The following is a 16,317-nucleotide window of genomic DNA, read 5'->3' as shown; positions in this document are numbered from 1 at the left end:
CTATTACTAAGATGGGAAAGAATGGGAAAATTTTAAATATTGTTTTGTTAAAAAAAAATAAAACTTCAAAACATCTGGGCTCTGCACTGAGAAATATTTTTGGTGAGACTGAAATGATTATGTAAAAGATTATGCAGAAGCAGCAGCAACTGAATTTCCTCTTTGCTGCCTACATGTGAAATCTCCTACTTTTACAGTAGTTTTTGTCAAATGCTATGAAAGTTGAATGGATTGGTCTAGTTTTCCCAATTTTTAAATCCTTGACAGTTAAGGCTTTAAATGTGGTTGTTCAATATATTTACCAATGATTAGAAAGGCTACCCACTTTATGTTTAGTTTTGATCTTTGTTGTCTTTTGCAGAAGCATATTCTCCATCAGAGGGCCTTTCTCATTCTTCTGAAAAGTAGCCAAAATTCAGCCAGGTGAAGGGAGGAGACATGAATGACAAAAGATTATATAAAAGAGGAAATCAAAACTAAAAAGGTGGCCCAGACTCTTAGGACAAACCCTATGCTCTGGGTCTGAGGTAAATGTGAGTTAGAGGGTTATGTTACCACCTTAGCCAGAGCTGTTGTTAGGCCAGTATATTTGTTGTCACTGGAAAAAAGAGCATAGCCAAGTCACACTTCCCAGTGGAGGGAAGAGTGGTGTCAGAATTTCAAGAAGGTCCAAATCAGGACACCTGTGTGCCAGATAGGCCCAGCTGCACATGTGGGCTGGCCAGTTCTGCAGGACACCATCTGCTCAGCACATGAAGTGCCAGTTTCTTTGCTGAAGATGGGTTTGAAGAATGGGATTCTTTAAAGAGAAAGTTCACAGCTCAGCTGTGACATCCTTAGCCTTTCTCATATTTTAAAATAAACAATTTTCGGAAGAGGGGATTAAAAGCTTATGTTTGAGAGATGACAAGTAGGGTATATTGCTAGTTCCAGGAGAATTGCTCAGAAGTCCTCCTTCAGATCGGCATTTGGCTTTTCATTCTGGTGACTGATGAAGTATGACTATAACTCTCAGAAAATTCCAGGTGTTAAGCATGTGCACATTCCAAAAATGCTCTATGTTCCTGCTGCTGGGTTTGCAATTATCAGACCAACAAGGGAATATTTCTCTTCCTTAGTCTTCCTAAAACACAATGAGACATTTGGCCCACACTATGTCTCCCTACTAATTTATGGAATTCTGATCAGAGTAAACATGGTGAACAATCCAGAAGCTATTGAACAATTAGTATTAGCTGCCCTTTTCTCCCTGCACTAAAACTGACATCTAGAAGAGAATAAACTAGTAATCACTTCTTTGATTTTGAGGGTTAAGTTTCCCACAAACTACCTTTAAGTGCTTGTTTAGCAATGCTATCTTTTAGTAATGATCAGATAGTCATAATGTTTATTTTTTCCTTTAATGGGTAATTGCAGTTAATTCCCTTGAATATTATGGCAATTTGGGTTTCTTCATCAGACCTGAGAAGACAAGGACTTCAATAATGTTTCTAGTATATAGGCACAGTTCTATGAAGTCCTCAAACTGCTATAAAAAAAATAAAACCCCAATATGGGGAAAATGATTTTATTCACTTTCTTTAGAATGATAAGAAAATGCAAAGACAACTTAGATGTTTATAATATACATTTTGTTGCATTATCATCCTGAAAATGCACTAACTATAATATAACATGACTTGACAAATTACATGCAATAGAACCCAATTGACCAAGATCAGAATATCCATCTTAATTCACTTGAACCAAGACTCATAATCTTAATTAATTCAAGTATGTTAACAGACTTGAGAAATTATTCACAATTCAGGTTAAATGCCATTGATCTTTTTTTTTCCTCAATTCATACAAGGTCTGCTCCAGTAAAACATGCTTGTCTGTCTCTGTGTAATTAAAACTATATTGTACAAGGAATGAAGTACATAAAAGAATATTCAGACATGTTTGCTAAACTAGTCACTCTTCAGTTTTGGTGATATCTCTCTATTTTTGTTCTTTTAATTTAAAACAAATTCTTTTTATTCTTCCCCTCCACCCTCTGTCTTTGGCAATCACCATTTTTTTCTCTGTATCTATAAGCTTTCAGTTTGTCTGTTTATTTGTATTTTTTTAAGATTCTACATATAAGAGAGATATATGGTATTTGTTTTTCTATCTGACTTTTTTTCACTTAGCATAATGCCATCGAGGTATATCTATGTTGTTGCAAATGGCAACGTATCATTCTTGATTATGACTGAATAATATATGTCTCACAACTTCTTTATCCATTCATTCATTGATGAACTCTCAGGTTATTTTCATATCTTGGCTATTGTAAATAATGCTGCAATGAGGGTGCAATATATCTTTTCAAGTAGTGTTTTTATCTTCTTTGAATACATATCCAGAAGTGGAATTGTTGGATCATATGGTAGTTCTATTCTTCATTTTTTGAGGAACCTTGATACTGTTTTCTATAGTGGCTGTGCCAATTTAAATTCCCACCAGTAATACACAAAGGTTCCATTTTGTCCACAGCCTCATTAACACTTGTTATTTCTTGTCTTTTTGATATAGGTGTGAGGTGATGTCTCACTGTGGGTTTGATTTGCACATTCCTGATGATTAATGGTGTACAGCATATTTTCATGTACCTATTGGCCATTTGTATGATGTCCCAATGACCAGATGGTCATGTGAATCTCATTCACTTTCATGAATTAAAAAAAAAATCAAGTGGTCTCTCATTTAACTCAGAAAGGCAAAACTATTCAATATTAAAACCGTAATCAAATAACTCTGAGTTTGAAGCTAAGCCAACGTGGTAGCACAGATACCAAATGCTGAGCTAGTTCATAATGGATATGGTCACTTTTCTAGCATCTTCTTTCTTGCCTGACTACTTCCCTCAAACATTCACTGTGCTCTGTACATGATAGAAGCTCATAGGGTATTGAGAAAATTAAGTGAGATAACACAAAGTTCTTGACATAAAGTAGGCTCTGAAAGACTATCAGTTGCCCTATCTTTTAGAAGCAAGATACTATGATCATTCAATATCCTATCACACTAGTGCTGGCTGTAAGTTATTGCTTGGAATGTACTGAAAATGTATAGTGATACCACTTCCAAGATCAGACTGCAGTATCCATGAATTGTCAATGGCTATGATTTGGAGGTTGGCCTATTTATCCTGTTTGATTTTATGTTTAAGTCACAAGTAGCTATCAGTTGTGCTCTTCCTTTCCTTTCCCTACATATTAGCTGCAGAACATCACTTCTTCAAATCCTTATATTAAATCTCATATGATTGCTATGAGATCTTCATTGAGTTTATAATTCTTAAATCTGATAGCATGGATTCAAAATTATTAATTTGTCTGTTGCTTTGCCCACTCTGCCTTGATACCCTAAGGTATTTTAAATCTTGAAATTTCAGAACATTCTGTCTCAACCATCAGAGCATTCTTTCCAGTGAGTCTCTGACTCTCCCAGAAGTGGACTTCTTAAAAAAACAGAAACACTGGTGAGAATGGGCTATAGTCTTCTTTATTGGTGTTTACTAAGAACAGAATTACTTCTTTGGCACTTACTTTTTAAGTACCAGGCCATCAAATATAAATTGTTCTTTTGTGTTGAAAGCTTGTATTTTCTAACAAGATGTCACAGCACACACTCCAATCCAATTTGTAATCAATCTCAGGGAGGGCTATGGCATAAGACCTGCGTGTCGGTCACTTGCACAGAACAATGAGAACCAATAGAGACTAAAATTCAGTTACAATGTGTTGCAGCTGGTGTGGCCAAGACCCCTTGGAAATGTAGTTTCAAGATTTTTCTTGTTAAAAAGCTATGTCCTTCTGAAGAGTGTTGGAAGATAGCAGCAGGACAAATACTAGTAGGCAAACAGGGAAATTTACAAGAATTTCCAGAGAGCATTTTGGAAGCATTGTCTTAATTTCAACAATTGCAAAAACATTTTTACTGAGTTAAGCAGTTTTGGCTTTTCCTCTGAACTTTTAATTGGATATGTTTGCATTAAAAAAATAATAACCTTTGACAGACTTTTTTTGCCTCAATTCTTGCATGTATCTAATAAGTGGCACTTGAAAAAAAATGTGTCACCAAACTGGTATCTATGGAATTATACTGGGTATAATTTGTTCCTGCCTCTTCTTTCAGGAAAAGAGTGGGTTTTGGGTGGGGAACTTACTGCTTGCTTGCACTCATTAATTGCTTCATGAACACCACGATTCTCTGAGAAATAGTAACTATATTACATAAATTTTGACCAGGTTCCTCTAATGGAGAAGACCTCATTACAAAACAATATTACATACATTTTTTAAAATTTTAAGACTATAAACCCAACTGAGGGCTTTCCATCTTAAAGTGCTCATCCCCATTAAAGGGTTTTACAATTGTAACCTCAGTACTGATTTCATGACTGAGAAAGTCTTTGGGACATTTTGGAATTGTTTCCAAAAATACACCACTTTTTTATTTTTCAAGCTCACCTTCTGTGGGATATTTGGTTTATGGGAACAACACAAAATCACTCAGAGCTAATTTTTGAATGTGGTATGTTAATCAATATGTATAATATTGTTATGGTCATAAGGTTATGGCCCAAAATAAATAAACATATAGATGACTTCTAAAATTAGTTTTTTTAAAAAGGTCTAAATGACAATATCAAAGGAATGAGTTGTCTATAATGACTAATTTTGAAAAATAATGTTAGTGTGTGTTTATTTTTAAAAAATCTGTGGCATCATTTTGATCTTGCATTCTTTAGCATACATTCTATCCATACACTCTATCTGTAGTAAGAACTTTATCACATCCCTTCCACCAATCCATCCTGAGGTCACCAGACTCCTATCTTCCTTCTAGTGCAATTTTGTAATTTCTTACCTCACTTCTAATTCCTTGTAAGTCTGTCTCTTCCCACTAATTTAGTGTGTTGTAAATGATGAAATTAAGAGCAGGCTTCCTCATGGATCACTGGGGCTTTTACAAAGAAAAACATTAATTTCTTCTTAAGTATTTGGAAGAGAAAAGGCAGGCAGTGCCTCTTTTCATTATCAGCATAATGTCTGGCATGAATAGACCTTTCTGTTGAATGTTTATGGAGATGGTCTTACTCCTTCAGGTCAGCTGACTTTCCAAAAAGAGAACCAGAGTCTCACCCGTGAAGAATGAAAAACAATAACTAGATCACATATTCTGTTAATAATGACGTTTTTAATACAGAGCTTGATATCCTGCTTTGTTATATTCATGCTTCACTTACAGCAGAAAGCAGAATGTTCCTATTCTTATCATAATTAAAGTTAAGATGACTAGCTAAGAGATGCAATACAAGCGTCCATCCTTAGAAATTATTATAAAAAGGAAAACTCATCAAATTGTTAGCTCTAATGTAGTATTAGAAATAGAGGCATGACCTGGACAATTTCTAGTGTGTCTTTCAACCTTAAAATTCTAACTGAATTCCACAAGAAGATTATGGTTGCTTTTATAGCTACACAAATCAAGGACCCAGCATATGTCTAATAAATGTTGTTTGTTTGTTTTTACTGTGACCACAGCATCTAATACACCTAAGAAGTAAGTAAGCAGTGAGCAGGTTGACTGACTTGCCTGAACAATTTAATCACATATGAATTCAGAAACATGCCAATAACTAGTCTCCAGCTGGTTTCTCTGGCATCCTGTTTCTCTAGGGGCAGCATAGTGTGGTGATTGAGGACACAGACTCAAGGAGGACTGCTTGGCTTTACATCTCAACTTGGCACTCCCCGGTGGTGTAGCCCCAGGGGTAGAGCAGAAAGAAACAAGATAACTGTGGGGCATGTTGAGAAATTTTTATCTCATGCTTCAGGAACGTATATAAATGAAGATTTTTACTTTAAAAAGCTCACATTTGATTTTGTGTGAAATATAGTTTGAAAAAGTACTAAACTGTTACAATAGTGTAATAGTTTATCATAAATGATAATGATTTGAGTCAAAGCAATGTCATTTGAGATGACAATAAATCAGCAAAAGAGATCAAAATTAATGAAGGAATCCTGTAAATTAGAGAAATACTAAAGACTTGGTTGCCTGATTACTGACAGTTTGAAGTTAGAGATAAAAGGTTTAATTTATGATATGAAAAAAATTTTTGTATGGCTATTTCTGGAAAAACTTCCAAAAGAATTGAGCAGGCAAAAAGGCAACAGGAGTTTAATCAAGCTAACGGTAGATATCTGCATATGTGAAATGACTTCAAAAGAAGGAAATACTATTAACAAAGAAAGAAAATGGAGCAGAAAGAAAAGAGGACTGAGGAGAGAATGTGGAAAATGCCCACATTCATGAGTAGAAGGTTGTGGAGCAATCCGTGAAAAGAAATAAAGAGGAATGAGCCAGAAAGGAAAAGAGAAATACGTACTATTACAAAAGCAAAGGGATATGTAAGGAATAAATGATAGACAACAGTTTACAAAGTACAAAGAGTGTTTACTGGAAAAAAAAAAGACTTTGGATTTCCAGGGACAAATTAGCAAAATGCCTTTTCAGCTAAATTTCAAAGGGTTAAGATGAAGTAAAGCTAAAATGAGTAAAAGACTATTATCTGAATGTTAGCTGTCATTTTGATCGTTTTAAATGACAGCTTTCCCCCCTTCCCCACATTTGGATGATTCTTTTTAGTTCATTATTAGATACTTATTGGCAAAAGGTTTGTTTCCAACAGGCTAAATCTATCGTACACTTCAAGGAGATGACTTTCACTCTCAACGTAACATTGTTAAGCTATTTCCAAGTTACCTGAATCATAAAACATTCAAATAAAACAAACCAAAAGAAAAGAGAGTGAAGAGTATGATGTGGGAATAATGAGTCTGAATTTCTGAGTCCTGTTAGCAGGAGAGCTACATGCAAAGAGGGTCCTAAACCTTCCCCCTTCTCAGCAAGCTCCCGGGCTCCCGGCTTTGTGCACAGAGCGTGAAGAAGTTCGCCTTTGCAGAGGCTATCTTACTTTGGAGAGTATCAAATTAATGTTGTTGGCAGTGGACTCTAGCATGTTCTTCAATTGTTATGGTTCCCCTGCTTAAATGACTAATATTGCGCCTGGCTGGCGTGGCTCAGTTGTTGAGCATCGACCTATGAACCAGGAGGTCACTGTTGGATTCCGGGTCAGGGTATATGCCTGGGTTGCAGGCTCATCCCCAGTGGGCTGTGCAGGAGGCAGCCAATCAATGATTTCCTCTCATCATTGATGTTTCTCTCTCTCTCCCTTCTTCTTTGAAATCAATAAAAATATATTTTTAATAAAAATGGCTAATATTGCAATGGTTGTTAGGACTGCCACTTATCGTGATTATATTTTCAATATCTTGTGTACCCTTGCTTCTGTGTAGTTTCACCAATTAATTACTTTTTTACATGTCTTAATATCCCTCTTAGTGTTAACATGCAATACAAGAAATGTTATAGCGCGTGCACGTGTGTGTGTGTGTGTGTGTGCGCGCGCGCGTGTGTGCGTGAGTGTGTGTGTGTGGTCTTGTTTTACAATTCCTGGCATTCGTGTGTAATTGAGTTCATTCCTTTCCTTCATGTACGTGACATGCATTAATTTAGTCGCCCCTTCCAGCTTGCTGGGGAAGCTTAAGCAGCCACTTTCTATTTTGTGCACGAGCACTTGACCTTACTTATTTCTGTGCTGGTGGCAGTAATAAAGATACTCAGCACAGTAACTACGTGTGCACTGTCCTCTTTCTCCCTTTAGCCAGGAAAATGTGTTATTATTACTATGGCTGCTGATGTTATTGTTATCCTATTTTGAAGATTTAAAAAAAACAAAACAGAACTAAGTGACTTTTCAAAGACATTAGCAAGTGAGTGGTGAGCAGGAATGTAGAGCCTGTTAGGAAACTGAAGTGCCATAGGGCTACTACAGACTGTCAGAAAGGCAGCCAGGAGGGTCGACGGAGGGAGAAAGCAGAAGCAGACTCTCAACCGGGACAGCTTCCCCTGCCTGGGATGTCAGCTGAACCAACTTCAAGCCTCTGCAGGGAGGCCATAGAGAAGTCCTCAGCTTGCCGCTGTCATTGGGCACGTGGTGGCACTCAGATGCAGGGAGATAGGTACAGGGAGTGTGTGGTGGTTGCCATGAGAAAAGAAGAGAAATATAATTTATCCAATAAAAGTATCTTCTACTTGGGCAACACTACAATTTATCGGACAGAGTAAAGAAAGCAACGGGGCGGGGGGTGTACTTGCCTTGATGACAGTGAAGAATTCTTGGCAGGGAGGCAAGGAAAGGCAGAGATGGAAATGATGAAGGGGTCTGGTGCCTGCCTTTGTAACCATGAAGTGCTAACATGCTTTGGCTGCTCAGCAGCAGCAGTTGGCAGCAACAGAGGGCTTGGGTTTTGCTGTGGTTTTTAATTAACCTACAGTTTATACCCATGTCATTAGAAGATATAGAGGGAAGAATAAAATAAAGGCCCATGTTCCTCTTAAGTCCAGAATAGCCTTAGCAAATTGTAGCAGCATAACCTGGTAGTTGAGTAGGCAGGCTCTGACATTGTTTTGGCTTTCTCCACTTAATGCTGTGTGATTTGCACAAATTACATAACCTCTCTGTGCCTCAGTAGAATTATTGTTTTAGGATTTATAAAATATTCCATCACTTATAAAATAAGGATGATACTAGGACTTGCTTCAAAACTGCTGAGAAAAGCAAGAGTTAATTTAAATAAAGTATTTAGCGCAGTGGCTGGTACAGAGTAAATAATCAATAAATGGAACCACTTACTATAATCTAAGGTGTGCTATGACTACTTGCAAGCCAGTTTAAGGAAATAATATTCTGAAAATTACTATTTTCTCCCAGTCTCCAGAAGAAAAGAATATATAACTCCACATGATAAATCATAATATAGAGAACTAACATCTTTTAAAAAATATTTGGTTAGGTCTACCACTTGAAGAAGTCACTCCCCTTAATTGTGATGCTTTGATTTATTTTACCACTTAGTGTACTTATTCATTAATTGAATTTATTTGTTTGTTTTAGACAGGGTGGGGAAGTTAAAATTTTGTATTATTATGAAAATATATAAATTTAAGCTATTCTGTATACCAAATATAATGCATAAATAGAATCAACCAATTAAATTAGACACTAACATATTTTAACATATATCTGATGCACATTTGTTTATTTTATTTGACTATGGAAGAGAGATAAATAACTTTTTAAAAAAGTGACTACTTTTGTGTTTCACTGGTGTTATTTTTACATTTATTATTTGGAGCACATAGATAATTCTAAGCTAGTATTAAGATCCCCTCAGATATAATCTGTTAATAGGTTCCGAGTTTGTGGAACAAGTGTTAGAATAATTATCCTGTTTCTAGAGGTACATGAATGAATTATTTGAGTTAAAATACAAAGAAATTTAAATCAGATATTAAAGTCTCTCTGCTTTATAGGGTTTTTTTTATTCCATTTACCATTACAAAACCCAGGACTGATGGGATGAACTCTTCTTAAGGACTTCTGAATAGATGTTGGTGATATTCCTACCCTACGTGCCTTAATTTGAACCCAAAGAACTGGGCAGTAACCCAAAGTTGTTGGCATGCAAGACCCTTTGGAAAGTCACTATTTCAAATATTTGGATGGTGACTTTTCTTCCTGTGGACAAATGTTTCTCTAAAAAATATAATCCCATATTTTACATCATTTGACCTCTTTGAGAGACTGGTTTTTACATCAGTTGACCTCTTTGAGAGACTGGTTTATATGTGCCCTAAAAAATTCCAACAATTAGACAAAAATATGTCGTTCTTCTTTAGTTCCTGGCAAGAGTGGACGGAAGAGGAAGAGAAAATTAACTTCTGTTTGCCTTACATAGTAATACTAAATTTTTGTTTTTCATTCCATATTTAATTTTTCTATGCAACCTTAAAGCAATTCTATGCAATGCAGAAGTCCACCTATTAATTATTATGAATTTTGTTCCCTTTTGAGTTTGTTTCAAAAAAAATTTTAAATGACTCATTAAGAGACACGGGCAGACACAAAATCGCCCAAATCTATTCAGTCATCAGATAAAATCTAGGAGTAGCTTTACCTGCTTTTTTTGTTTGTTTGTTTGTTTGTTTTGTTTTTTGGTTTTTTTTTTTGTAGATGAGTACAAGTGACTGGAGGTATAATAAAATAAAATGACTTTAAAGTGCCATCAAGGAGTTACAGAAATAAAATTGTAATTTATTTCAATGTTACATCAATACCAAGAAATTAACTCAGAAGAGACTGAGTTGAAAATGGTAAATATATTGAGTATTATAAAAGGCCTCTATAATTTAACAGATTATTTTAATGCACTTTTTAAATGATTGTGCAGGGAAAATAAAAGGAAGTGGTAATATTCTCCTAGAAAACAATATATCAGTTACCTTTCTATTATATTGCTTTCTCTACTTTTAAAAAATTCAAATTTTGAAACATCCTGGGAAGGAGTTTGTATCAGAGAGAAGCACTAAGGAAGATTATGGTAGGGTCCAAGTCACAGCTGGAGTGAGTTTAAGTAACCGTGTCCCTTGCTCTCTAGTCTAGCACAAAAATAAAATGATGGATGCTCATACTTAGATTATCATTAAAATACTTTTCTTGCTATTCATAAGGTGACCTTCCACTTGTATCCACTATCATCAATTCTCAATCATTCACAGTGAAAGGAAAGAAACCTTCATGTGCATTGGTTCAAAATCTTTTAATTTTGGAAAATTTCAAAATGATTTGCTTTTCTGATTTCGTTTAGTGTCAATTGATATCCACAGGAGATAGCAGATATTTACTCTCCAGCAAGGGAAAGTTGGGCTGGGGTTAAAAAAAAAATCATGGATAATTTCAGAAAGTGAGGAGATGACCTATAGAAAATAGAGCGTGTAGTTTATTTCAGCAAGCGATTTCATGCGTGTTTGTGCGTGCAAATAGATACAGCATTTTTATTAAAGAAAATGCAGTATACAAAGATTAATGCTTTCTAACCAACTTCCTCTAGCTTCTGTTTCAATGTATTTCAAGCATTCTTTTTTCACAACATAACTTCATCCAAACCACTGTCCTCCAAAGGTCCAAGTTATATTAGAAAATCATGGAATCTGAATTTATAGTAAACCAGTTTCAGCTTCTTTTTAGAGACCCATTTAGGAAGCTGATCTACCTTTAAAATATTATTATTTTCCATAGTTTTATTCATTTTTAAAATTCTGGCATTCAAATCAATTAATCTTTTGTCTAAAAACAAACAAACAAACAAAAAAACAAAGTGAGGAGTAAAGACTAAAAAAAGCAATTACAAACACAAACCCAAAGGGTTTTCATTCCCCCCAAAAAAATCATTGTGTATTGCAAAGGTAAAATGATTTTATAAATTGTTTTTTTTATTTGTTTTTAAGATATCCTGTAAAGTTGAAATCTCAAATTCCAGAGGTGATGTCAAGCAACTTAATCAGAATATATTTATCCATATGATATTAACTATTTTGTTTAAAATGACCTTTGATTTAGAAAATTTGCAATAGTCTCTTTAGAAATTGAAGTATATAAATATTGACACACATATATGTTAGTAACAGTCCTAAGAAAACAATCCCGCTTAAAACTAATTAACAATAGATGCAGATGGAAAGTCAAATTAAAACATGAATGTGAATAATTCAGTAAAAACATTTTTACTACTTCTGTACCAATCTCCTGAATATTTCTACATTCAATTTTCTGTCAGTTTCCACCATAACTCATGGCTGTTTCTTTGAAAGCAAACCTAAGAATGAGAATTATAACACCTCTGGAGAACTGCGTTTTATCTGAGAGCCCTCTAACTTGTTTCTGAAATTTAAAGGCACATTTTTAAGGAGTGATTTACAAATAATCCATCTTGCCTATAACAAGTAGAATTTCTATAAATAAGAATGTTTTTTTCATATGAAAATGAGCTACAGCGAATCAAGAAAACCTTGGGCCCCATTTAGTCTCATTTTCACTTTTGTATATTAATAAATTATTAAGTGTGTTTGATAATTTTCTCTGCAATGGCAATACATTTTTTTTATATTGAGTCTATCCTGAAAGTATATCTGAAAAAAAAAACCTAAGTAGACAATTTTCACTACAGAATAGAAGGCCAAAGATAAGTGTCTAATAAGCCAACTTGAAATTGCATCCTACAGCTCCTTGTTCCTGTATCTCTGAAATGCATATATTTCAGCATCCATCAGTCAAGAATGAGGGAAAGGGAGAGAATTGAACTTACCAGGCCTCAGGATGACCCTACATAATTTAGGCCAGTTGACACTTTACTTCCAGATTTCTTAATCATTCATATTTTTCTATTATGGTGAATAAAAATTCAGCTTAGCTACATTTCAATTCTAGAGTTTTTCTTTGTAAAAGGAAGTGACATCTTGCCTTTTGAATAGTCTTTTCTAATTGTCATTCCATTATTGAAAACAAGAGTATTAAGAATTTTGGTGACCACATAAATAATGGAATTTAGAAAATAAAGAAACTCATAAATAGTCAAAGGATCCACTTGCTACTTCAAAGAAGAGAGATTTTTCTATTTGTTTCTTTACAACAGTAAGCATTTGAGATCACCCGCTAAACAAGTGAGAATCCAGAATATACAAAAGACAACCCTCCCATTTCCCAGCTATCTTCCAGAAATTCAATTCAGGGTTTTATTTTATGTTACCATTATCTCTGATATGTTTTAATCTCTTACAAACCTAATGATAAATTTTAAGGATCTAATATTGTAGTTAAATAAATATAATAAAATATATTCTGTAGTACCACTAAGTTATGGCGAGCATATGAATAATTCAACTCAAACAATTCAACTCATTTTTAAAATAAATAGATCTTCAGTTTAATGAAGACATTCAAATAGAGTTGCGATCTGTTTAAGGAACAGGTACTTGGAGAGATAGCAAAATAAACAGACATTTTATGCATATTTATATATAAACGTACTATCAAAACATAAAGGAAAAGCTGGGTTCTGAGGTGCATCCCTCAGTCTAGTCCATGTAAACCCATGTCTAGTGATGACATAACTGATAATTTGACTGAGGAACATCGGGAGTTGGGGTTCAATGGTGATGCAAACAGAAAGTCCTCTACAGAAACCTACTGAATGAGCATGGATTGGAATCAAAAGGAATCTAGAAAACATTGGGTCCATTCCTCTGTCCTTGGCTGAACTAAACATTAATATCTTTTCAACAGCTGATAAGGTAGAATTTCTAAGAATATGTTGTTCGTTATGATTTAAAATGTCAGGGTGTTTCTGAGGAAAGAGAAAAAGGATTGCAGTCATGTATGTGTGGACATATGTGATGTGTGATAATGTGCAAAGGGTATGTATGCGTGTAGTGTATATGCATATGTATAGTTTATTTCCCTTGAGACCTTAGGACACATCCTGTGATTGCAGACCTTGTATTCCTTTGAGAGGATAGCTGAAATGTTTGACATTTCAAAGCCCAGGAAGCCTTCTGGAACTGCAAAACTAGCAAAGCTGTCCCGTGAGAGGGCAGGAGGGGGCCAAGCTGGGCCAAGTCTTCCCTGGCTGTCATCCAGGACTGACCCCAGTTGTTACCCTTCACCCTGCCCTTTGCGCTGGGGTGAAGGTGCAGGGGAGGACACCCCGAGCTCACAGAGAGGCTGCAGTTAGTTCCTTTGATGAAACAAGGAAACCCGGATATGTGGGGCTATGAGCTGCCTCCATGGGTTGACAGCTGTGCTGTGCGAAGTGCGTGTGCTGTTTGGCAAACTGGCTTTTGGTTTTGGCTTCCTACAAAAGGAGCAGAAGGAGGAGCTGTCCTGGCTCCCAGTGCCCACAGGGCCCCCTCTCCTGGCCGCTAAGCGCCAACCACTGCTGGTGTTGAGTGCGTGCGCTCCTGTCTGTGTGCGTCTGTTTGTGTAACTGTTTACATGTGACTGTCAATCTATCCGTCTGTGTGACAGAGACATAGAGACGCCCACGGAAAGTTCCCTCTCGCAAAAAAAATGCCCCCGGGGTTTTCCTTGCTACATCGCTGGCACCAGGTCGGCTGTGCCTAGGATGATGTCACTGTCACTTCCTTATTTTGCTTCCTCCCGCATGATTTATTTACAATTTTACGGGAGTAAGAAATGTGCGCCTATTGAAGCCTTCTGTCTGTGACCTTACTTCCTTGAAGAGACAAAAGTGTTTGAGAGGAAAGAAGAACCTGAAAGGGGATAAGCACTCCGCCCCTCCAGACTGTAAAGGGTAAAGGTTAAGAGACTAGGACCCAGGCACAGGATCTTGGGATTGGAATCCCGCTTGTTCGGCCACGTAAACTAGCCCTATGTCTTGGGCAAAGAGCTGCTATGCCGTGTCTCCATTTCTCCATTTGCTGAATGGGGACAGTAACGGCGCCTTGCTCATAGAGTTGTGAAGATTAAATATATGTAAAACGCTTAGAGCACTGCCAGTTGCTATGTGTGAGATACTAACACCATCCTCAGCATCTCTGTGTTCAGTTTGGAGAAGGGCTCTTCTGGCCACTCTCCCCACCCGTTAGCACTAGATCTCTGTATGTGCCCATGTCCCAAGGCAAAGGCCAGACAGAACCCTAACCCGCCCGCTCCACGCCCTCCAGCAGCAGCAGCCACCCGCCTCCTCCACCCTGGAAGACCAGCTGTCATGCGCACCACACCTGGGAGCGCACTGGGAAGATCAAGGTGCACAAAGGTAAATGACCTTCTCAAGAGCGCTGGTCCCTCCCGCTCCTGGTTTAAAAGTGTATTGGGGGTGTTTTCCTACCTGCCCCAGGTTTTTGCCCTTCTTACTGCCGCCGAAAGCCAGTCCTTGGTATGTGCCCGTAGATCGATTGGAGGCCTGTAGAGGCGTCTCCCCGCCCAGAGAGGACTTGATGGAGTTGAGTTTGGCCCGCGAACTGCCGAGCTGTGAGCTCTCCACCATCAGCACCGCGGCCAGGAGGAGCAGACAGCGGGAGGAGTCCTTGCCCAGCATCAACGCGGCCATATCCGGGCGAGGGGTCCCGGGGAGGGAGGCGCAAAGGCCGGGGGCTTCTGATGCAGGGGGAGGGAGGACCCAACACGGGGCCACTCACTGGGGGCGCGGAGGCTCGCAGACTCCGTTCCCCAACCCCTCTTGGCTGCGGGGCCCTGCACCTTGTGAACTCAGTCTCACGCCTCAAACCAGGAGCTAGTGCGACCCAGGCAAGACCCACTTCACCACCAGGGCAGGAAGTTCTGCAGTAACTGGAAGCAATCAAAGGTGACCCGCCTTCTCGCCAAGGAGGCGTGACCCGAGGTGCAAGAAGACTCAGCCCCGCGGACCGCACCGCTTCCGCTGCTCCTTGCCCCGCACCTCCGTGGTCTCCGCGGTCCAATGCTCCGAATCGCTCGGAAGGTCTACACTAGTTCCTTCTATGTTGGCCTCCCTTGCCTTTCTCTCCTCTTTTCCTCCCCTACTGGAGTCCTCCTTGTCAATGTCAGCCGGCGCTATATGGGAGATCAGGAACCTCTCCCAGACCGAGCCCTCGAGGTCTGAGGCCAGCCGGGGTCTCGCCACGCGCGCGGACACTTTCCCGGAGCGTCTGTCCCTGGTTCACACCCGGCAGTCCAGCGCCTCCAGGGACGTCCGCGATGCTCTGGAGCGGCCCCGCGCTCCGCTCCCGCGGTCGCCTGCTCCGCGCGTCTGCTCTCCCACCGCCGCCGCCCCCTTTGCTTTTTATAGCTTCACTTAGTGGTTTTTTCCCTCCGCCCCCAATTCAAGAGTGACAAAGAGTGAAAACGCTTTTCTCACCCCCCATGTTCCCGCCCCCCTCTCCTCCTCCCCTCTGCGGCTTCCCCTCCGGTTTCTCCCTCTCTTCCCCCTCCCATCTTCCTCCACCCCACAATTGAGAAAATGGGTTTCACCCCCAGAGGAACGTGAGGGCTCCTAACCCCTAACAACAGCTCCAGGGGGTGCGAGGGCCTGTGGAAACAGGAGGGGTGCAAATGTGGAAGTGGACAGCGGCTAGCCGCCACCGCGCGTGGGGACCGCCAGCACCCTTCCTTCCATCCCGACGCATCTTCAGTCCGCGACTCCCGAGAGGAGCGTGCACAGCCCCGCAGAAGACGGAGGGGAGCGGGCATGTGGGCGTTAACACTGTGGTCTGCGTGCGCTCAAGCTGGGCTCCAGTCTGTGCCTCCCAGGGGATGCGAGAGGCTGGCGCTGTGTTGGCGCGGCTGACGGGGTGCCCAGCGATCCGGAGGGGGGCTTTGTA

At 38.9% G+C, this 16,317-nt stretch overlaps 1 protein-coding gene across 1 annotated transcript in view; it reads right to left on the bottom strand.

The window, feature by feature from the left end:
• Window positions 1–15,756, bottom strand: part of DKK2 (dickkopf WNT signaling pathway inhibitor 2) — a 115,879-nt gene extending 100,123 nt beyond the window's left edge. Inside the window, exon 1 of the mRNA XM_080678583.1 lies at window positions 14,847–15,756. Coding sequence (XP_080534709.1) covers window positions 14,847–15,068 — 222 coding nt within the window. The 5' untranslated portion in view covers window positions 15,069–15,756. The remainder of the gene's footprint in view (window positions 1–14,846) is intronic.
• Between the last annotated feature and the right edge of the window lie 561 nt (window positions 15,757–16,317).

The sequence above is a fragment of the Plecotus auritus genome, assembly GCF_963455305.1.
Source record: "Plecotus auritus genome assembly, chromosome: 1".
Lineage (NCBI taxonomy): Eukaryota > Metazoa > Chordata > Mammalia > Chiroptera > Vespertilionidae > Plecotus > Plecotus auritus.
This window is presented reverse-complemented; position numbering and strand designations above follow the sequence as displayed.